Raw genomic sequence first — 23,415 nt, forward strand, 5'->3', positions numbered from 1 at the left:
TGGTTTTTGTTTGTTTTGTTTGTTTTTGGTCTCATTGCACAGCTTGTGGGATCTTAGTTCCCCGACAAGGGATCGAACCCAGGCCCCTTGGCAATTCAAGTGCACAGTCTTAACCACGGGATCGCCAGGGCATTCCTGGAAGTGGTCTTAATAATAAGAAGAAGAGCTTCCACTTAACAATCTCTTATATGCTAAAAACAGTGATAAGTGTTTTACACTTAATAGCCACTGCTGCTCCCCTCACTTTAAAGGTGGGTATTGTCAGATCCTTTCTACAGAGGAGGGAATTCGGGACTGGGTTTAGAGACTTGCCCGAGTATACAAAGCTAGTAAAGCCATGATTTGAACTCAGGTCTGTCCAACTGCAAAGCGTTAACTGCTACACTCTTTAAGCAGTCAGAAGGCCTTGGGATCATTGCTTCTACTGACACCCAAATCCGCTGCAGGACAGACCCTGTGCTCACAGACCTGCTGGTCTGCCTCTGTTACGGGCCCCCTGCTTGGGTGCTCCTGACTCCAGGGTCCCCCAGGGAAAAAGGCCTTTCCCTGCCTCCCAGGGTTTCCCAGCATGAAGAGGGCACTCCTTGGTTGAACAGGGGAGGGGTGGGCTTCTTTCTTGTCAGAGGGAACCACGAGGACAAAATCAAGCAAGTGTGAAACCATGCTGTGTTTGCAGAACTGTAAAAGGACAGGCTTGGCTGGCGTGTGGACTGCGGGGAAATGAGGTTTGAGAATTCAAGACTCCAGTGTGATAACCTCAGTGAGATTGCTGTGCAGACTCCCAAGGTTGTTGTGGGGACCGAAGGAGACAGCGCATGGGAAGCGGCTCTGCAAACTGGAGAAGCGTTAGGCAAATGCGCATCCTCAGAAGATGTTTCAGAGGAGCCTGACTGGTATCGGAAGGAGAGAGCAGAAAATTAAAATACTTGCTAATTTCTCTTGAATCCACGTTCTCAAAAACATTCATAAATGAAAAATTCTCATTTCATTGCTCTCATCTTTTTTTCAGGTGGGTAAATTGTAATAGATTTTGGATGCTAGTAAAAATTCAGCCAATTTCCTGGTCATCATTAATTACAGTACCAGGTTTTGAGAACTTGCGGTAATTTTTTGTTGCCCACCCATGAGATCACAACCAGCTAATTCTTTATCCGAATACTTCTTAGATGCACCCTGTCTCTTCTCTTTCCTCTGACACTGAGAGCTCTGGGGTCGGGGGGTAGGTCTGTGTCTGCTTCGTTTTGGGACATATTCTTAGTCACTAGCACTGTGTCTGACAGAGAGTAGGCACTTGATAAATATTTGGTTAGTGCAGCATCCAAGTTAGATGGCATCATATACCTGAGTCACTGCAGGGACTTCTTAGCTCCACCCTGGCCCCTGCCCCTCTGTTCCTGAAGCCGTTTGTCTACGTTTGCTCAAGACCTCAATCAATTTCCCTCAGTCTAATAAAATACTATTGGTAAAAGTAACTTTATTATTACATACTAATGCTACTCATAAAGAATCCAAATCTACAGTTTAACCAAAACGCTAAGGTAGGAAACTAAACACAGAGGTGAAACTATTCAAGAAAGCATATTTATTATTATTCTTATTTGCAGATTATATAATAGTATGTTTAGAGAACTCAAGACAAGTAGTTAAAATTTTTTTGGAACGAGCAAGTGAGACCTCAAGAGGACCCAAGCCCAAACGTAACAGCAACGGCCGATCAGAAGATGGAAGGGGCAGAAGATTCCATTCATAGCATTCTAAGAATGGCCTCCTTTCCAACTCTGGGTTGTACTTTGTCTCCTGGGTCTCCAAGCAGCCCTGCTTGTGCCTGAAATCTCCCTAAGTCTCTCACAAAACTGATGGAAAGCACTATGGAAATCTCCATCCCTTGCTGCAGCTAACAGATGGGCACACAGGCTCTGGCTCCCTGTGTCTGTCTGGGTCAGAAGTCTGTCTTTGCCATAGCACTGTGTGACCTTGAGCCACTTAACAACCATGTGCCTCAGTTTCCTTATCTGTAAAATGGGATAATAATAGCATTTACTTCATGGGGTTATTAGGATTAAATGAGTTAATTCATGGAAAGTGCTTGAAACAGTGCCCAGTAGGTAGTAGGCACTCAATTAATGTTTGTTATGATTCCACTGTCAAGATTTCAGTAGCCGTGCTCGCTAAGCTTCAGCAGTGGATACTGACTGCCACAGAGGGGTGGTGGAGGAGGAAGTGTGCAGTATTTGGCTTAGGATTTGGGAATCTCATATTATCCTGAGCTTTTCTTCAGAACCGCAAGTTATTACATTATAGGGTAATAAGTTTACCCATACAAAATGGACATTTTAAAAGGCAAAAAGTGGCCAAATATTGACAATTTCACATAATACAACCTAATCACTTTCAATTTACTTGTTTTGCCTACTGGACAGTGTGTGTCTTGAAAGCATGGGCAAAGTTCATTCCTCTTTCTGGTCCCCAGTCCTCGGCAATCGTTCTGATGCTGAAGGAGGTGCTCAGCGCTGTGCGTGATGAAGAAACAGACTCGTGGTCAGAACACACACAGCATCTCAAATTCCAGATGGGAGGAAGGGGAGTTCCAGAGAGCAGGGGCAAATATCTGCCCTGATAGCCCCACCCCATCCTCAGTGCTGCCCCCAACCCAGAACTGGAGTTGACGCCTTCCTCTGTGTCCCATGGTACTCAGGCTCACTTCTGGTACATCACACTCTAACCTTCACACTGCTTTTTCATCTCTCCAACTAGACTGTGCTCTCCCTGAGGGCAGGAACCCAGATCTGTTTGTGGCACCAGGACGGAGTACTCTGTTCTCAAATGAATGAATACTGGAAAGTCCCAGCAGGATTCAGAGGGGTGGCTCCATTCGTGGGGGCTCATTCCTGTCTTTAGCAGCTTTTGTATATTTAGTGGAACAAGCAACCCTGGGTTTGAGATCCAATGATGTAGCTTTGGTTTTTTAGGGCTGCTTACTAGGAGTAACTTGGGAAAGCTATTTTACTCCTCTTAACTTCAGTTTCATAATGGATGAGAAAGCCCTTTGTAAATTTTAATTCACTTTGCATATTGGCCAACACTATAATAACATTAATGGCTATTACTGATGACTCTTTTTAAACATTAGGAACAGAGCCTGGCACGTAATTGGTGGTCAATAAACATTCACCCTATGAACTGGATTTAGAATTCTGAGCACTTGCTTGAATCAAGTCCACTTCTGGCTGATAAAGGAGACCTTGGAAGGCTCTGGAAGATGGCAGAGTTTTCCATGGAGTTGTTTCATCACAATATGCTACTTGAAAAGAAAAGAGGCAACTCAATTTTCATTTTGTAGGTTAGGTGTGGGGTAGAGAGGGAATTCACCTTCCTGTCCTTGCTTAAAAATAATTTCAAGTAATTAAACCATCTGCTTGGGGAAAGGGCACTGGGGACGCTGGGAGAGTCCTCAATCGTGAAGGAAGACATGGTCCCTCAAAATGCGTGCAAAGACCAGGCTGGGAGGCAGAGGTCTGTGGACATGGCATCTGTCCTCTCTGATGCTCTGAATACCAGTGTCCACTGCAGGCCCAGCAGCAGCACGGGCACAAGCAGGGGTGCACAGGCTTGTCGCAGCTCAGCTCTGCTGCTCAGTGGCTGAATTCTGGGGAAGCTCACTTTACTTCTCAGAGTCTCAGCTTCCCCACCTGCCCAAATGAGCACAGAAGTTCCAACCTCATGGCCACTGCTGTGAGGATTAAATGAGGCATCATGGAGCAAAGTGATCTAGTGTTTGTCTCCGAGTAAGTGCTCAGTAAATGGTAGTGGTGGTGATGATGAGGATGACGAGGATGACAGTTATGGTCAAGATGTTTTCTTCAGTCTCTTCAAGATGAGTAAGGAAATTACACTTACGGAATTAAGAAGGCAGTCATCTGTTTATTCATCCATCCACCCGTCCCTCCCTCCATCCATCCGCCCATCCATCTATCCATCCATCCATCCATCCATCCATCCAATACTGAACAAGCCCTTTACCATGTGCCATATGCCAATACCAGAGGGCACAGGAGTCAAAGAGAGGACTCAGACCCTGTGCCAACTGTCAAGGACACATCGCCTGACTCAGTATCTTTTTGTTGCTCCCAGGCAGAGATAAGTGTGGGTCCCCACAGGAATTTAAATGCCTCATCCTCGCTAATGTTATAGAATATGCCACATTGCATTATGATTATTTATTTGCCTTTCTACCTAACTAGTGTGAGCACTTTAAGGCACCACTTCACCATCATCTTTGTCCTTTCCCCCACTGTTATCCCCTATAACCTTCAGCACAAAGCAGGGCCTCATCCTTCATGCAGCCCAAGAGCCCTTGTCAATCTTGTTTTTTTTTTCTTTTTTTTTTGATGTGGACCATTTATTAAAAACCTTTATGGAATTTGTTACAATATTGCTTCTGTTTAATGTTTTGGTTTTTTGACCCCGATCACCTGCTACACGCCAGGCCCGTGATGTGCACCGTCTCATGTACTCTCAGCAGTGTGGATACTCTTAGCTTTGTGTTATAGATGTGGAAATAGAGCCCCAGAGAAGTTAATTGCACACACCCAGCAGGTCCAGTGGATCCCAAATCCAGGTCTTACCAACCTCCTTTCTTGCAGTAAAGCATTTAGAGTAGTTGGAAAGTGGGTATGAGGCCAAAAGTGTGATACTGTATGTGGATACGGGGTGTGTGTGTGTTGTATCCATTGTTAAATTTGAGGAAAGTCATCTTTGCGTTGGGCATGAGTAGCGAGAGGCGGGCCTGTGATGAGCTGGACAGCACCAGCTCCGTGTGAAGGCGGCCACGGCTACCTGGCTCTCGGCACTTGATGACAGTCGAGGAGAGCTCAGTTTTGCCAGACTTTAAAATTTCTCAAGAGTCATGAGAAATCTGAATTGTTATGAGCTTGTCTCTGAATGTTAGCAGGAAAGGTACTGCTTTAGAAGCAAACCTTCAACAGGCTTCTCTCCCACTTTGAAAGCTCTGAGTTTCCAGTCAGCTGTCGGCTGTGACCCCCAGTCCAGGCCTCTTTGGGAAGTGATGTCATGAGGGGCTTGAGAAGGTGTTAACCAGCAGGCATCTGACCAGCATTTCGTGCTGACAGTGATTAAGGGAAAAAAGTCCTCTCATTTCTCAGAGCCCACCTCCTCTGTCCAGAAGGTCGACTCTGAGACGATCCAAGAGGCGACAAGTCTTCTCTTCCCTCTTCCACGAGCTCTCTCCGCCTATTGTCAAGATGTCCTCAGTGTCTCCACCTCAGCCTTGGGGACGTTACTCCCTTCCACCTGCTTGACCCTGGTCCTCAGAACTGAATGCAGTCACAGTGACAATGTCCCTCTGCCACGCTGGCCACAACGCGCTCCCGTTCATTTGTCAAGGGACAGAACCGCAGGTAACCCTGTTCTTCCCGCCCAGGCACTTGCTTCCTCTCTGATCACAGCTCTTGTAAGGGACAGCTGGACCATCAGTGGCACTTGTCCACGGCCCTCCCAGCGCGGGCGGCCCCCCCCAGGGCCCCAGGGCGGGCACATGTCCGTGGACATGACTGCTCTTGCCCGCCTCTGTTTTACTTGGAGACAGAGGAGATGGTAGGTGGGCAGGACTGGGATGTGAGGGCTGTGAATGTGACCCTTGACCTGCACTCCTGCTGCGTGCCCTGCCCTGCGCCGGCGCCCAGGGGCCCTTGACACCTCTTCCCACGGCAGCTGCCTCCTCAGCTGCTCACTGCTCCCCTCGCACCACCTTCCCTCGAGTCTTCTCACAGCAGCCAGACAGGCCTTTGGAAAACTCAGATTAGGTCATGTCATCTGCTTAGTGTGTCTTGCAACACTTAGAGTAAAATCCAAGCTCCTCCCTGGACCGAAGGCCCAGGCCATCCAGCCTGTGACTGCCTTGTCCCCACCTCTGCTTGTCACATCCCAGCCCTGCAGCTCTGCCTCCGCGAGGCGCAGCCCCCCTCCCGGCTTTCACCCTCCCGGTCCCTCCGCCCACGCGCCCTTCCTTTCCCACTGCCGCATGGTGCCTGCGCATCATTCCAGCCTCCACTCAGACATCAGCTCTCCCGAGAGCCCTCGCCTGCCCCCATCACTCTACCGCGTCTTCTTATCCCCTTAGGCGTATCAGTATCTAACACGGCTTTGTGCATGCATGGTTTCCTCACTCACTGCTCGGTCCCCTGCTTTTCCCCCAACGCTGACAGCGGTTCCTGGCAGCTGGAAGGGTCTCCACATATGCATGCTCAGTGGGAGACTGAGGCTCGAAGAAGAGGAAATCACCCACTCAAGACCTCACAGCTGGGACTTCCCTGGTGGAGCAGTGGTTAAGAATCCGCCTGCCCACTCTTTACAATAGCCAGGACATGGAAGCAACCTAAATGCCCATCAACAAATGAATGGATACAGAAGATGTGGCATATATATACAATGGAATATTACTCAGCTATAAAAAGGGATGAGATGGAGCTATATGTAATGAGGTGGATAGAACTACAATCTGTCATACAGAGTGAAGTAAGTCAGAAAGAGAAAGACAAATATTGTATGCTAACTCACATATACGGAATCTAAAAATGGTACTGATGAACTCAGTGACAAGAACAGGGAAGCAGATACAGGGAATGGACTGGAGAACTCGAGGTATGGGAGGGGGCGGGGGGTGAAGGGGAAACTGAGAAGAAGCGGGAGAGTAGTACAGACATATATATACTACCAACTGTAAAATAGTCAGTGGGAAGTTGTTGTATAACAAAGGGAGTCCAACTCGAGGATGGCAGATGCCTTAGAGGACTGGGGCAGGGAGGGTGGGGGGGACTCGAGGGGGGGGCGTCAAGGAAGGGAGGGAATACGGGGATATGTGTATAAAAACAGTTGATTGAACCTGGTGTACCCCCCAAAAAAATAAAATAAAATAATAAAAAAAAAAAAAAAAAAAAAAAAAAAGAATCCGCCTGCCAATGCAGGGGTTTGAGCCCTGGTCCGGGAAGATCCCATGTGCCAAGGAGCAACTAAGCCCGTGCACCGCAACTACTGAAGCCCGGGTGCCTATAGCCCATGCTCTGCAAGAAGAGAAGCCACCGCACTGAGAAGCCCGCACACTGCAACGAAGTGTAGCCCCTGCTCGCCACAACTAGAGAAAAGCCCAAAGCCCCGCACAGCCAAAAAAAAAAAAAGACCTCACAGCTAGCAAAGTGGAACTCCCTCTGGCCAGGAGTGGTGGAGTTCTGGAAGAGTCCTGGGTGTGGAGGGAGGACATGTGGAGGGAGGACATGTGCAGGAACCACACTCTGTGAAGGTCAAGAGCGCGGGTCCTGTGATTCCTTTAAGGAACACCCATTCCCACACTCCTCACACACTGGCCCCGCTGGTTCAAGTTCTCTCTGCAATCACTGCTCTGTTCTACCACTTTCCAGGGAAGCTGCTGCTTTTCTTTCGAGAGGCAGATGATGGTTCTTGTCAGTGGTTGGGTGGAGCTGAACCAAGGGGTGAGGCCAGGAATGCTAAAAGCAAGGCTGCAGCCAGAACAGGACCACCGGCTAGTCTATGACTTTGCTTGTGGAGTGTGTGTGTGTCTGTGTGTGTGTGTGTGTGGTGTGTGTGTGTGTCTGTCTGTGTGTATCTGTGTGTGCCCATCTCTGTGTATCTGCGTGTGTGTGCGTGTGTCTGTGCGTGCGCGCAGAGGCCCTCAGTTGAAGTGATGTGGCCGATGGCTTGCTCTCCACTTAGCTGAAAATGATAAGAAATGTCTGTGGCAGAAAAGCAATTCCCTGAGCTCTATCGACAGCAGATGATGGGGAAGGAAAGAAGCTGCTGGTGGACCCATCAGTCCTCCCGCTGCAGAGCCTGTTGTCTCAGCTCAGGGTCAAGGTGCGTGGTTTTTATGAAGCTCTGGCTTCCTGTGCCCCTTGGTTCTCATCTCACACCATGTTTCTCCGCAACGCGGCCACCTTTGGGCCCCAGACTCGGCTGCTCCTTCCGTCCCGCAGTGTGGGCACCAGGTGCCCTCCTGCCACAGGTGGCCACACAGCCCACTCCCGTCGCCCTCCTCCTTCCATCCTTCCCCGCCTCAGCCTCAGGTTCCAGCTGCTCCTCCTGGGGCTCCCCATCCTTGGGCTCCCCGTTTGGGCAGGTCACCCCATAAAGAGCGCCCCATGTGCCCCTCTCTCCTTCATGATCTTCTCATAGGTGACTGTTTACATTTATTCGGGCTTCTGTTCATGCTGGTCTTTCCCATGTGTGTGTGTGGTTGTGTGTGTGTGTGTGGGTGGTTGTGTGTGTGTGCACGTGTGTGTGCACACGTGTGTGTATTTGTGCATGTGTGTGTGTGTGGTTGTGTGCACATGTGCACAGAGGCAAGCCGGGGGATTTTTTTGGTTTGTCATGTGCCTAGTACAGTGCCTGGTACTTGGCACTGCCGGGCACACGGACAGATGGCCGGATGGAAGGATGGGTGGGTAAGGGAATCAATGAATGCAGATGCTCTCTGGGTTGAGTTGTACCCTCTGGTTTCTCCTCTCATCCTTCTTTGTCATGGGGCAAAATGAAAACATACCTTTGGCTTAAAAGCCCTAGCTTCCCCTCAGTATAGTTCAACTGGTCATGCCTTTCCTCAGGCAAAACCCCAGTCATTCTGCTTCCACGTGAGAGGAAGGCCAAGCTCCTTGGCCGTCCGTACAGAGAAGTTTCTTCCCTCTGAATTCCACTGGGCGCCAGGGTAGCCACATCCCCCCCACACCCTGATCCTACCTTCCTTACATTTCTCTTGGGGGGAGAGGCGTGGAGATGGCAAGTGTAGCACCCCTGCAATGGCCAAAGCTCACTTGATTTGGTCAAGGTCGTCCCTAATTAGCTGTGAAACCTTGGGGGAACTTCCTTGCCCTCTCTGGGCCTCAGTTTTTTCATCAAGAGCATTGCATTAGATCAGCGTTCCCCAGATGTTAGTAACTGGCCCACCAATGTTGTCACGTTTGCCATATTCGTGTGTCCCCTGTATTATTATTTACTTAACATCTTGTTTTAAAGTGATTTGCCTTTTTTCCTTGAATTTATACTTTATATAATACTACTCTCCGATATAAATGTAACGTGAACTACATATGAACTACATATGTACTTTCAATTTTTCTAGCAGCCACATCAAAAAAAAAAAAAAAAAGAAACAGGTGACATTAATTTTAACAATATCTTTTATTCAACCACTTTCACCCAAAATGTAATCCATATACATCACCCAGATATTTAGCCTTTTTTTCATACTAAATGTCCAGAGTCTGCCGTGTACTTTACACTTCCAGCACTCTCTCTATGGATGCTAAATTACCACTGGAAATCCTTGGTCTCTGTTTAGATCCCATAAAGTGTACAGTTAAAAGAGTAGACTCACATACTCAAGTTGTTCTAAGCATACAGTTATTTTCTAATAACTGAGTCGAGGAGCAGATTTTCATTGTAAATTAATGGAAATGAGATAAAAACCCAGTTCTGCAAGTTGCACTAGTTAAGTGTCAAATGCTCAACAGCTACATGCAAGCATGACCATCGTGCATAACAAGCCCACCTTCCTGTTGTAAACAGAAGGCGGCCTTAAAAATAAATACAATGACAACACAAGAGTGACATTAAATTCTAGCTAGATACTGCCGCCTGCCGAGATGCTGAGCCCTCGGCCTGCTCCGTGTCTGTTAAAAAGGGAGATTTAGCACACATGCAAAGGTGTTAAAGACACACTGGCGCCTAGCAGAGACTCTCCCTTTGATGGAATCAGAAGGATTAAGAAACCTGAAAAGGGATTTAATGCTGTAGCCTTGTACCACCTAAAATAATCCTACATAAAACAGCAGCAGACCCCCCCCAAATCTAGGTGATCGCCCCGAGCTCTAAAATGCTGTAGCCTCCTGCTCCTTTACTCTCATGACTTTGCTTCCTCTTCAGAGACCACCGGCATGTGATCTCGTAAAACGTGAACGAAGCGAGGCTTGGGAAAACTACGTTCTGGTTCAGACTCTGCCATTCCCAGCTCTGTGACTCTGGGTGAGGTCTCAGTGTCCTCGTTTTGTGAAGTGGGAGTGTTTGGACTCACCAGAACCCAGCAGCCATGGAGTGGCAGGCTCTTGGCCCTGGCTAGCCGCAAATTGTCTCATTTTGTCCACACCATAAAGCCTGCGGGAAAGGCGCTGCTCCACGCATTCTGCAGGGAGGAACGTGGAGGCTCGAGAGCTTTGAGCATCCTGCCAGTGCCCCACCAATAGAAGCCTCAAAGTTAGAACTTTCATCCAGTTCTGGGGACCACTGAGCCCTCGCTGCCAGGTTCTCAGGGCAATTCTCAGCAACCCCTACCCCCACCCCAAATGGTAGTGTTTGAAGACATCGTCAACATGCAATTTGTGGTATCTCTTGCAGCTTTTCCTTCTAGTTTATGCCACGTCCCTGGTTTCCTGAGTTGGCATGCTTTTTCTTTTGGGTCTCCATCTCTATTATTTCTTACTCCTTCCTTGAGCTTCTGGTTTTTATTCTTCACTCACTGTTACCCCCTTGGTGTTTCTTGGTGCTTCCTGCAGCTCTGCCCACTCTGGAGTTTGTGAATTGGCAGCCTGGTGGGCCTATCCAGCCTGCAGACGTGTTTGACTTGGCTCAGGCGGTGCTGGCTCACATAGTGTTTTTAAAATTTTTCAGTTAGTTGCCAACATTAAACACTGGGACATTTCATGTAAAAATCTGGATTTCTAGAGTTTTTGGAACAATTGGGCAACACTGGACCATTGGCTGGAAAGCTGAACAGTGGCAGCACTCTCGAACTCCCCCAGGCCCCCTCCTCCCTCTCATCTATCCCCCCATCTCTCAACCCAGCCTGAGTGTCAGATGTCAGCTGTCATTGCACGTGTGCTGCCTTGTTCTTATAATAAAGCTGGACAGCAGTGCCGAGTACTGCTCTGTCATTCTCTAGCTATGTGACCCTGGGTAAGAGTCTCAATGTTCTCATCTGAAAAATGGGCATAATTACCCATGCCTCAAAGGGTTGTCGAGAGAATTAAATAAGCTAATGTACATAAAGTGCTTTGAAGAATCTCTAGCACATAGTGAATGCCACATAAGTGCTAGCAATTATTAAGGAGAAAGGCAATGTTTTTGGTACTTACATCTCTATCATTGAGGGGAGATGAGAGACCAAAGGAGCCAAGTGTTTTCAGGAAAACGACAGGGAAGCACAATTCTTTGGATAAGGGAAGCAGTTCTTAAAACTGGCCCATTTTGTTCATTTACACGGTCTGACTGCCCCAGGCAGGTCTCTGCTCTCCCCCACCCCTAGCACTGCAGGGCCGTACCCCCTAGAAACATCGCCCACATGTTTCAGATCCACAGGGAGGTTCAGTGGCAGGATCTGTGTCCACCTCCCTGCCCCCTTCTGTTCACGATTCTGGCTGCCGCATGCAGGGTGGTCTCGCTGGTGGTACTTGTCACTCTCTTCACTAGCTGTAGCTGAAGACCGTTTTGTGTTCTGGACTGGTATTATTTCTGGAGGTTTTACTGAACCCCAGGAAGCTCGCTTAGGGGTACACGTTCCCTAGGCTTACGAGGGCACTGATTGCATTGTCCACTGGGTCATTCTCTCCTAGTTTGCCAGGACATGGAGCTTCATATCTGGTGGGTACCATTGGTGTGGAACTGTGCATTTATGGAAAAGACCTACGTATAAAGCAGTGTCTGCCTTCGGGGGATTTACAAGGCTTGAACACATTGACGTGTTAGGCAGTAAAAACAATGTGAGCTTCTATAATGTGCGAGGGACTATGAGAAGCCTTTGCATGTTTTATTTCAAATGGCCACAAAACAACGCAGGGCACAGAAGGTTAATAACATTTACTGAGCTCTTAGTGGGAGGCAAGGATTACAAAGCCACTGTTCTGGACCCCAGCCCACAGCCAGCCCAGGTAGCCTCCAGCACAGCTACATCATCTGTCTGTACTTATGTCCCATCCACAGGCCGTGTCTCTAACTGAGCAACACAAGCAGAGCCCAGCTCTCCTGGGCCTTTGACAGAACCATTAAGAATGACTTGTCCAAGATCACACAGTGAGTTATTACCAGAATCAAGCCTGGAATTCAGAACTCCTCATGCAGTGCTTTCTCCCACTGTCGTAACACGGATCCTAAGGCCAAAGGCACATTAAGAGCGGCAGACAGGTTTCAGAGGAGAATTAGGTGTACCACACAGGGACCGTTTCGAACTGGGGTGCATGTGTGCTTTCGAAGGGGCAACCATTAAATATACAATTGAATACTATGCACATTCATTAAAGAATGAAAACGCATTATAGGTAGTGTTTTGGGTGATTAATATATTAAGTGGAAAAAAAGCAAGATATGGGATGGTGTGTATAATGTGCTCATTTTGGAAAAAGTAAAAAGAAAAAAGGGAGAGTTGAAATCCTTTATTCATATTTGCTTGTATATATACTTAAAACCGTGAAAGAATAAATAGGAAACTAAGATACTAATGCAGTGGTTACTTGTGTGGTGGTGGTGGTGGTGATGGGATGGAGCAGGGGAAAGGATGGGAGGGAGACTTTGCAATGTGTGTCTTTTTTATACTTTTAGGTCTTCAAGTAATATAAATGTTATTACCTATTTAATGTGTGTGCATGTACACACACAAACACACACACACACACACACACACATGCAGCTTCACAGGAAAAGCAGCCTATTCCTCAGCTATAGCCAACTGCTACTTTCTGGGAATATGAGCCTAATGTTTTCAGTTTTGGCTTTTTAGGGGACCTGGAAATCTATTTTATTTTAATCCTAATGTTTAATTTCAAATTGTTCATTGCTAATATGTAGAAATACAACAGGGTTTTTGCCTATTAACAGTATGCAAACATGCTGAACTCACTTATTTTGTTCTTAGGAGCTTTTATTGTGGGGTCTTTGTGAATGTCTATGGAGGCGATTATATCATCTGGGAATAGAAACGATTTAATTTCTTCCTTCCTGTATACCTCCCCACCCCACCCCTTTTTCTTGCCTTACTGCGCTGGCTAAAACTTCCAGTAGGACGCTGAGTAGGAGCGATGAGAACATCCTCGCCTTGTTCCAGATCTTACAGGGAAAGCGTTCCATCTTCCATCATCAAGTGTGATGCTAGTGGTAGGTTATTTATAGATGTCCTTTATCAGGTTAAAGAAGTTCTCTCTCTGTTCTTTGATAAGTTTTATCAAGTGGATGGATGCTGAAGTCTGTCCGGTATTGCCCTGCATCTGTTAAAATGATTACATAGATTTTCTTTTTCCGTTAATACAGTGAATCACATTGTTAATACAGTGAATCGCATTGTTAACATGGTGAATGATTTTCACATGTTGAACTGGCCTTGCATTCCTGAGACAAACCCAACTCGGTCTTATGTATTATCCTTCTTATACAGTGCTGGATTAGATTTGCTAATATTTTGTTGAGGACTTTTATGTCTATGTTCATGAGGACTATTGATTGGTAGTTTTCTTGTAGTGTCCTTGTCTAGTTTTGATTTTAGGCTAAAGCTGATGTCACAAAACAAGTAGGGAATTTTCCCTTGACTTCTCTAATTTTTAAATGATGAAAAAATGACTGATAGAGTGCTTCCTGTGTGCCAGGCATTGTAAGTGCGTAACTTATTTAATCCTTATGGGAGCCCTAAGAAGTATGTACATTATTACCATCATCCCCACTTTATAGATGGGGAAACCGAGGCAAAGAGAGGTCAAAGCCACTTGCCTAAAGTCGCACAGCTTATAAGTAGTAAAACCAACACTCAAACTCCAGAAGTCCAGCTCCAGACTTTGTAGTCTTAATATGTTTACTACATTTTCTCTAAAGACGTTTACAGGCAAAAGAGAACACATCTGGAGGGCTCAGCCCAGCTTAGCTATTCTTCCACCCGTGGGTGACAACAGTTACTAGCATGTGCCAAAGCACTTACTACCTGCCAGGCTACAGACTCACGGTCTCCTTTCATCTGGCACCCGCCCTCAGAGGCAGGCAGGCAGTTGTGGAAACGCTCCCTTCTACATGCGGTTTCAGGCTTCATCTTCCTCACTTTGTCTCCCTTAACATCCATTGTGCCCTTTAAAAGGTAATATTTTAAAAATATCTTTCAAATCTCGGTTTAATTTTGCTCTACTCCTTCCTTATCAGGCGGGCTCACCCGTCCTCCCTCCCACTCTCTTCCCCCAGGCATTCAGGCTCATCTTTTCCTCCAGCACCGCCTTCTGCTTTGCACTGTCTTGTCCCAGCTGGCCCAATCAGTGTCCCCAACTCTACTGTGTTGGATTATTGCATGTGTTTTGAAAAGTTGGAAACGTCTTCCTTATTTAAAAGGGAGAAGGAAAGAGATGGAGTTTTAGGAACAGCTGGGACACTGATCTTCTCCGCTGAGCACACATCACGAAGGACTGAAGTTAGTTAAAAGAGCTTCTCAGCAGTAACGAAGAGCAGGTGTTTGCACGCTGCTTGGACTGTGTGACCGTAGACAAGATGCTCCACGTCTCTGAATCTCAGTTTGCTCCTCTGTAAAATGTGTTCAGGGCACGTATAGGTTGCACGGATGTGGTGGGGATTCAGTGCAACAATGTAAGCATTTAATACAGGAAAAGATCCAGTGTGGAGAAGGCACCGAGTGACAGTACCTTCCACAGTCCAGGCACTGTGCTAAGCCATTTTAACATGGGCCATCTTATTTAACACACACTGCCTGTGGGCTAAGGTTACCGCCATTCTATGGGTGGGGAAAACCGTGGTACAGAGAGTAAAAATTCTGAAGTGGCAGAGTGCTGCCTACACTTCACATGATAACCCCTTGGATTCCACACAAGACCAGATAAATCAGACTGTCTGGCATAATTCCTAGAGGCAGGGGATTGGACCACATGGCCTTTCCAAGCTCTTCCTTTCAACTGAGAGGCTGACGGTGCTAAGAAACAGCCCCGCTTTCCCCCAGGTATCAGATCCCCTGTTGCCAAACACTCAGGCCCTCCCCATCCCTCTTTCAGTCTCCCACCACCACAGTGAGAATTTGGAATTTGGGTGAGTCCATGGCCAGGAAAAGGGATTCAATTAAAATCTCAGTTTTCAGCAATATATTACCAAGCCCTGTGGTCTGTTCCTTCACACCCAGCTTAGTGGCATCTTCGGGTCCCAGGCAGGGTAGCGAGGGTTTGCTAACTGCTGGGGGCTGGGGACCGGGAACACGGTAGTGAGCTCAGCAGAGGAGCAGGGCACTGAGCTGAATGTTCTTCTCAGCACGCCCCTCAGTGCCTTCTCTGGCTCAGGCAGGGCTGAGCAGCCCCCTCCTCCCTACAACCAAATCAGCTGCATCATAACCACAACTGCAGCAGCACAGCAGCCATCAACGCGTGGTGTCGGGCACCGAGCTTGGCGCTTAACTGGCACCTTCATCTCCATCAACACCTTTACTTCTCACCACAATTTCTTGGGGTAGGTACTCTCATAAGGCCCGTTTTACAGATGTGGAAACTAAGGCACAGAGACATACAAGGGTCATAGATTCATACCCAGCTCTGCTTCATTCTACAGTCTGCATTCTTAGTCACTAGGACATACTTGTCTGCCCTTACAGTTTTAAGAGAGTGACTGAAGGATTTCACCTTTGAACCACCTTGCAAGCCATTAACAAAGCTGCTACCAGCCCATGATCCTGCTGCAAGCCTGGCCTCTCACATCTTTTTTCTCCAAAATGTCTGGTCTTTCTGCATCCATCACAAGCTCCACTTATGGGCTCCCTGACCTCAGAGACTGCATCTTAGGGGTTTCCGAGTCCCCTTTTTACACTTCCTTAGCCCTTGGCACACAGTAGGTGGTCATAACTCTGAATGTATGAACACATCAACGCCCTCCGAATTCTAATCACAATCCCTCACTCTTTTTAAGTCTCTAAGCTCTGGGCTCAGCCTTAAAGAGCCTGTGCTTAGCAAACAGTAGGCGCCAATGCCAATGGGTCAGGCAGGGTCTAGCTGGTGCAGGAGTTAAGCTGTAAAGGTGTGTGGTACCTTGACTCCCACCTTGAGGTATTTGAAGGTCTGAGCTTTCCCTCACTCTCCCCATCCTCATTTCCCTGCTCTGGACCCTTAGAGCCTCTCCTTGGCTTTACGGTTCTGTCCCTTAAGGGGTTTTCAGAAGAAAAGCCTGAGAGAGTGGTTACTTCAGCCCAAGGAGAAGATGGAGGGGTGGGGGTCAGAAAGGGGCCCTGTCACTTCTCCAGTTCAGGAAATAACCAACCTTCTCAACACCACTCTCCAAAGGAGAGCTCTGGAGAGGCTCAGGAGGGCCAGCGTGGGGAGTGGGAACTGGGCTGAAATCAATGCCAGCCCTAAGTAATTACAGGACACGTGCCACCACCCCGGCAGGGCAAATCAGGCTAGAGTCTGCCCAGGCAGCCAGAGCGATTAGTTAGTAATAAAAGCCTCATCACTCACTGGGGGAGAGGCTCAGCCTTAGCAAACTTATGCTTCCTTGAACCTGCCAAATTTGGGAGAGGGATTTATTTAAACAACCTTAGCAGGGACTATAACCACCAAGTTGAATGTTTTGGAAGGGAAATCTCAGCAAGGCTCTCAGAAATGCAGCTCCCAAGTTCCCAGGACCCCAGCATGCTAAAGACAGCTGGGTGGATGATGCTACGGCTCTAGGCTTTACATAGGATTGGATTTTTGTTTGTTTGTTTCTTTCCGTCCCTCTCTCCCATCTGCCTGCAAGTGATCTTCAGGAATCTTTCTGCCACAAAGACTGTCTCAGGGACTCTCTGGAAGAAAGGTCCCTCTCAAGCTGGAGCCCGAGGACCCCCCCCCCCCAAATTCAGGCGACCATGGCAAGCAGCAACTCCCCCCCCTTCCCCCCTCAGCACCCCCTTCCCCCAGCAGCTCAGCTCTCTTCAGGAATTCAGTACAAGTCTCAGCTACACTTGGACAGGGGGCTAGGATGTGGGACCAGCCAGACATCTGCAGCAGCCGTGAGCTGCCCAGGGTGGGTGGACTGGGAGGCAAAGCTAAGGGGTGAGGCATGTCCTCAAGGAGACTGTGACCCCCCTGAGGTGGCAGCCTCCACAGCCGCCGTGTTCCTCTGCACCCTTGCCCTGTCCAGGGCAGGCTCCCACAGCCACCCTGACTCCTAGCCGGCTTGGAGACGCGTTCCTCAGGGTGGCAGAGGGGGCTCATCCCTGGCACCATCTGCTCCATCTCAGCGCCCCCGGAGCAAGAGGGTGTCCAGGTTCAGGGTTTCCAGCTTCATCTCCTGCCAGGCGGCGACGCGCCCCGGGGCAGAGGTTCCCCTCGTCTGGGGGGACGTAGGGGGCGACGGGAGAGGGAAGGCCCCCACGAAACCATCTGTCCAGACTTGCACTCGAGTCACACACACACGGCCCTCCCTGGACCCCCTCACGGACGCCGACCGCTTCAGCCGCGCACACAAACACGCCCCGACTCACTCACACCCTGCGCATCGCCTGCCGCGCGCACTCGTGCGACGCACACACGCACGGACCCCGCTAGGCCACCGCAACTTCCTTTCCTCCCCCAGCCTGGAAATGTCCGCAGTTGCCCTTAAGGCGTAAACTTTTTCAGAGGGGGCGCCGGGGATCGCACCGAGAGGGTGACTAGGTCTGGGGGCCCTGGGCAGGGTCGCCCCGTACTCAGTGCTCCCGGCTTCCCTCCCTCTCCCCCACGCCCCTCACCTGGTAAACCGAGGCACAGCAAGAGGCTGTAGTAGACCACGGGCACGAAGCCCAAGCCGCAGGCCGAGCCGGGGGACCAGGACAGCGAGCTGTTGGCTGCGAGGTGGGCGTGCGTGTGCTCCATGAGCGCGCCCCTCACTCCCCTCGGCTCGGCGCCCGGCCTGCCAGCCCGGTTCTGGACGCCGGCTCGGTGGTGGCGGCCGCCAAGGCAGCAGCTGGAACAGCAGCGCCTCTCTCCCTGCAGGACGTGCCTCTACCCTTGGCCGCGGCCCCCTCTGCTCCCTCCGCACCTGCCCGTCTGGAGTCCTGGCTCAGCCCTCCCGCAGGGCGCAGGGAGCAGGGCGCAGGGCGCAGGGCGCTGGGCGCAGGGACCTGGGAGGGGCTCCCGGAGCCGGTCGGTGCGCCTCCCACCTCCGACCCGCTAGGCTCCCGCCTCGGAGCCTGGGGGTTGGGACGCCGCTCCCCTCAGCCAATCAGCTATGCCTGGACCCGGTGGGGGGCGGGCTGGGGGAGATGCTCGGGAGGAGGGGGTCCCGGCTGCCTCTCTCGGCTCCAGTTTCTAGAGAAGAGATGGAGTTAGACCTGGGAACCCCAGAGGAAGCCTGGGTGGGAACAGGCTGCCCTCATCTCCACCCGCCGCGGGAGGGGCGTGGTGTGGGTGGGACCTGCTTCTCCAGCAAAGGCTCTGTACTCCTCCAGCGTGTCCTCAGTTTGCCTTTCTCGACCTTCCCCCCAGCCACCTCTCTTCCTAGCCACCCCCCACCCCCTCCCCACCGCCAGTGCTTGGAGTCCATCTCCATATTGAGGATTCTCCTCCCAGGGCAGGGGCTGGGAAGAGGAAGCTGTAGGAGCAAGGATGCTCTAGGGTTGTCCGTTCTCCCGGACCAGAGGAGCTGGGCTTAAAAGGAAGTGTGCGTGCATCTGAGTGCATGTGTTGACTCTGGAAGAGGCTGGAGGTGGACTGTCCCTGAGCTGAGTGCCTTTGAACGGGATGCGGGCACGGTAGCAGAGGCCCCCCACATGGAGTGCTCCTGCCAGGGATAGGTCGTTACAGCCACTCAGACACACTCCATCCACACTCACACAGACAGGGTACCCAGTCATGGTTCATAAGATGGTTCACTCACATGGTTCACAAGGTAAGGAGATCTCCGAAGAGACTGGGAGCTTTGTCAAATCACATACACCTACCCCTCACCAGCCCGTTTTTCATCTCGGTCTAGTTGCCTGCAGACAGATCTAACCTATAGGTTCTAGAACAATTATTTGTAGAGCCTCTATGATGGCACTGCTTTGTTTAGCAACACACTGGGGTTTTTTGTTTTGTTTTTGTTTGGGGTAGGCACATTTAAATGGGAGAGTTCACAGCAAAATTTCAATATCTAACTTGGCTTGAGATATCAGACCTGGCCTCACTGAGCTCACATGTTGGATCATTACAGATCACTGTAATAAATTAACAATGATCTGTAATGATCCAACAATCTTAACAATGATGGGAGCTGGACACGGGCCCCTGGCTGGACACAAGGGGCAGGGGCCCCCTCCATCTTGGGAGACCTGGAGAGGCTGGGGAAAGCCCACCCAGTTCCTTTCTCCCTGCAATGAATGTTATGTGGGGGGGGTGCTGTTGGGGCACAGAAGGGGGTCTTATTCTTCTCTGAGCCCATCACATGCTCAGCCCTGCCTCTCCTTGGGATTTCTGCAGCATCTTTAACGCTCTCACATGCACTGCCTTGAGCCCCAGACAGGTGTGTTTCCCTTCCCAAGTCTGTCATGGCCCACAGAAGAGCTGTATGGGGCACGCTCCCTCTGCCTACCCTGAGGAGAAGGGGAGTGCCCATTCACCCCAACTCTCCAAGATTGCCTAGATCCCGCCTGCTTTACCTCTCTTATTCTTCACTCAACCTTCAAACACTAGACCACCCCCAGGTAGCTCCCACATACGTCTGCGTGTGTGTTTGATTTATCATGTGAGTGTGGTCATTGTGCACGTTGATGAAGATGCCCTGGCGTTTTCACGAGTCTGGATGTGGGGTGAGAGGGCTTCCACATGCCCACATGAGAGCATGAGTGTGCCCCCATGACTGGGTATCGTGTCTGTGTGAGTGTGGATGGAGTGTGTCTGAGTGGCTGTAACGACCTATCCCTGGCAGGAGCACTCCATGTGGGGGGCCTCTGCTACCGTGCCCGCATCCCGTTCAAAGGCACTCAGCTCAGGGACAGTCCACCTCCAGCCTCCTCCAGAGTCAACACATGCACTCAGATGCACGCACACTTCCTTTTAATCTCAGTTCCTCTGGTCCAGGAGAACGGACAACCCTAGAGCATCCTTGCTCCTACAGCTTCCTCTTCCCAGCCCCTGCCCTGGGAGGAGAATCCTCAGTATGGAGATTTTGCACTGGCTCTTTCCTCAGCTTGGAGAGCTCTTCCCCCAGAAAGCTGCATTAACCTGCTTCTTCACCTTCTTCGGGTCTTTGCTTATATGTCTCCTTCTCATTGAAGCTTTCCCTGACAATCCTATTTAAAATTAAAATCTTCACCCAACCCCTGTGCAAAATACTCACTTCCTCTGCCCCTCCCCTGTTTAATGTTTTCTCCATAGGCTTAGCACCACGGACATACCATATACCATTTATTTATTTAGTTTGTTTCTTGTTTGTACTGCTACATAGTGCTTGCATTTTGCAGATTCTCAAGAAACATTGAAAGAATGGAGGATCTCAGCACCACTGACTTTGGGCTTGCAGGAGGAAATGAGTTTATCTTTGTCTTTGTGAACTAGAATTTCAGAATATTGGATGCTGATGGGGTGGGGTAGGGCATAATCCTAGGTTGAGCATGTAATTATCATATATGACTGCTATTTTAAAAATAATTTGTGTGGTTTGATTCTGGGGCTCTAGTTAGAGACTCTTTATAAAACTAGAACTTGACCGGGCAGAGGAACTTGGCTGCATGGGGAATCTCAGTGGGCCTTATTTCTAGCCTTCATTTCCCCATCTGTAAAATGGGGATGAAGGAAACCAGGTATGCCTCATTCTAGGGATGCTGAGCGGGGAGAGGTGGTGTGGAGCAGCAAAGACAGTGCTGACTGCAGCCCTGTCCAGAGAACAGGGAGTTGAACGGGGTTCTCTGTGGCTCTATTATAGCCTTGGCAGCTTATCGAGGTCCAAGTTTCCTGGAAAATGGATGGGTTGGATGAGAGGAACTTCAAGGTCCTAGGTCAGGCCTTGGGTGTTCTTGGTCCTGGGAGAGGCACATAATGAGTCAACAACAAAGCCTGTTTAATTTTGCTCAAGAGCTGACCCACTTGATGGGCTCTATAAGACAATGGTGTGTGTGAGCCGACAGCTGTGGTTGGTGAAATTCATATACTTATTCATTTTTCAACAGGTTTTTCAACAAACTGGACGTTTGACTTGTGTTGACCAGGACTGGCCACATAATTGCAGGGACTGATGCAAAAATGAAACTGTGGGGCCCTTGTTCAAAAGTTCAGAATTTCAGGGTGGTAACAGCAGAGCATTAAAACAAACACGGAGCCTTTTTAAGCGAGGGGCCTAGGTGAAAGCACACCCATGAAAGTGGTCCTGCTTAGGGTACAGAGGTGGGGAATAAGAGTTAACATTGATTGGGGGTTTATGAAACAGCTATGTCTTAACTCATCTTATCCTCATGACAACACTGGAAGGAAGGTACAGTTATTAGCCCCATTTCACAGGTGAGAAAACCAAGGCACAGAGCTTAGTAATTTGCCAAGGGCACCTGGCTGGGATTAGGTCCAAGGTGGTCTGGCTTCAGAGCCTGTGCTATAACCACTGAGAGGAGCTTAGTTTAGTGGAAAGACAGGTATCCAACAGAAAACTGTCACACAATGTAATGTGGGCTCCATGTGACACTAGGTCAGGGACTTCATCTGTCTTGTCCTCTGCTGTATCCCATTGCTAAGAACAGTGCCAGGTCGGTGTCTAGCAATAAATCTTAAATGAATGAATAAAGAAATATAATAGAAATATGTAGAGAATGTTAGGGGAGGAGGTTGCAAACTCAAATGCCTATAAGCCTGGACAGGCAATAAACATGAGCGAGGCAGAACCATTGTTTCCTCTTCATTTCCATAGGGCAATCTGCTGTTTCCCGTTTTCCTGCTGACACCTGGCCTCCTTGGTCTAGCTTTCATTTCTCCACCCTTTGATGGAGACGGTGGGATGAAGTCATAATTCTTTACTCTAAGAAAAACAGTAGCACGAATATAATATAAACTGTAACTAACACTTTACTCAGTGTTGGGGAGGCAATAGGGAGAGGTGCATGCCAGCCACTGTATGGAGTTTAAAACAGTTTGTTTTGAAAAGTTGGTCTCCTAGAGGGGTGGGATAGTGAGGGGGGGGAGGGTGGGAGGCTCATGAGGGAGGGGATATATGTATAAATAGAGCTGACTCACTTTGTTGTGCAGCGGAAACTAACACAGCATTGTAAAGCAATTATACTCCAATAAAGATCTGAAAAAAAAAAAAAAGTTGGTCTCTGCTTTCCTGGATCTTAAGTGCAAAAGATAGGCATGAATTAATCCATCTGTTACCGTAAACACACACACACACACACACACACACACACACAATTATAAATTTGGATAAATGCATTTTAAAAAAGTCAAAGGAATGAGAGAACATATACTAGTGATATCTGATGTGGTCTGGCAATCAGGGAAGGCTTCTCTGAGGAAGCAATATTTGGACCTGAAACGAGATGTGAAGGATGAATGATAGTTAATTAGGGGAGGCATGTGGGGCTGGGAGCGAGGAGAGCATCTCATGGAGAAAAAAGAGCAAGTGCAAAGGTCCTAGGGCGGGGGTGAGAAGGACTCTTTGAGGAACCAGAAGACCAGGGAGACTGGGGTGCAGTGAGTTGCAGGGGTGGTGCATGGAGCTGGTTGAGGTTGGAGAGTGGGAAGGGCCTTGTAGCCTGTGGGGAGGGGTTTGGTCTCTATCCCTGGTTTTCAGCAGGGGAGTGCCAGGATTAGATCTGCATTTAAAACATTTGCTTTGTCGGGGAGGTGGAGCATTGATGGAAGGGAGGCAAGAATGGGGGCAGGAAGACAAGTTATGAGGCTGTCAAGTTGGACATGCGAGAAATGACGTTGGGTTGAACTCCAGTGGTGCTGGTGATAGAGAGGACTGCCTCCCAGAAGTTAGGAGAGCGAGTGTGTGAGGGAGGGGGAGGAGGAGGGGAAGGAGAGGGGGACACACACGGACACAGAGGAAGAGTGGGAGAGGAAAAGAAAAAGAGAGACAGGGAGGGAGAGACAAAGATGTGGAGAGAGACACGGGAGAGACAAGGGATAGATGAATAGACAGAAAGACAGACAGATTGATAGGGAAAGAGACCCACACAGTGATTACAGCTGAGATTGTTCAGGATGGAAGGGCTGGTGAAAGGGGGCTTGGAGCAGCCTGGGCCCACGGTGCTGACCTGCTCTGTCCCTCACCTCCCATAAGAGTGTCACTTGTCCGCTGGCCCCTCCTCACTTTTGAGACTCCTCATCCTTGAAGCCTTTCCTAGCTTGCATGCCCGCGGCAGCTCCCTGCACAGACAGCCATCCTCTACGACACTTACCACGTTGTGTTGCCACTCAGGCATTACCCATTACCTGCGGTTCCTGCATTCAG

At 49.2% G+C, this 23,415-nt stretch overlaps 1 protein-coding gene across 1 annotated transcript in view; it reads right to left on the bottom strand.

The window, feature by feature from the left end:
- The window catches only part of GPR139 (G protein-coupled receptor 139), a 38,270-nt gene extending 20,403 nt beyond the window's left edge, over positions 1–17,867 (bottom strand). The window contains exon 1 of the mRNA XM_057695744.1: positions 17,744–17,867. Within this exon, the coding sequence (XP_057551727.1) occupies positions 17,744–17,867 (124 nt within the window). The remainder of the gene's footprint in view (positions 1–17,743) is intronic.
- Positions 17,868–23,415: the final 5,548 nt, after the last annotated feature.

The sequence above is a fragment of the Hippopotamus amphibius genome, chromosome 9 (genome assembly GCF_030028045.1).
Source record: "Hippopotamus amphibius kiboko isolate mHipAmp2 chromosome 9, mHipAmp2.hap2, whole genome shotgun sequence".
Classification (NCBI taxonomy): domain Eukaryota; kingdom Metazoa; phylum Chordata; class Mammalia; order Artiodactyla; family Hippopotamidae; genus Hippopotamus; species Hippopotamus amphibius.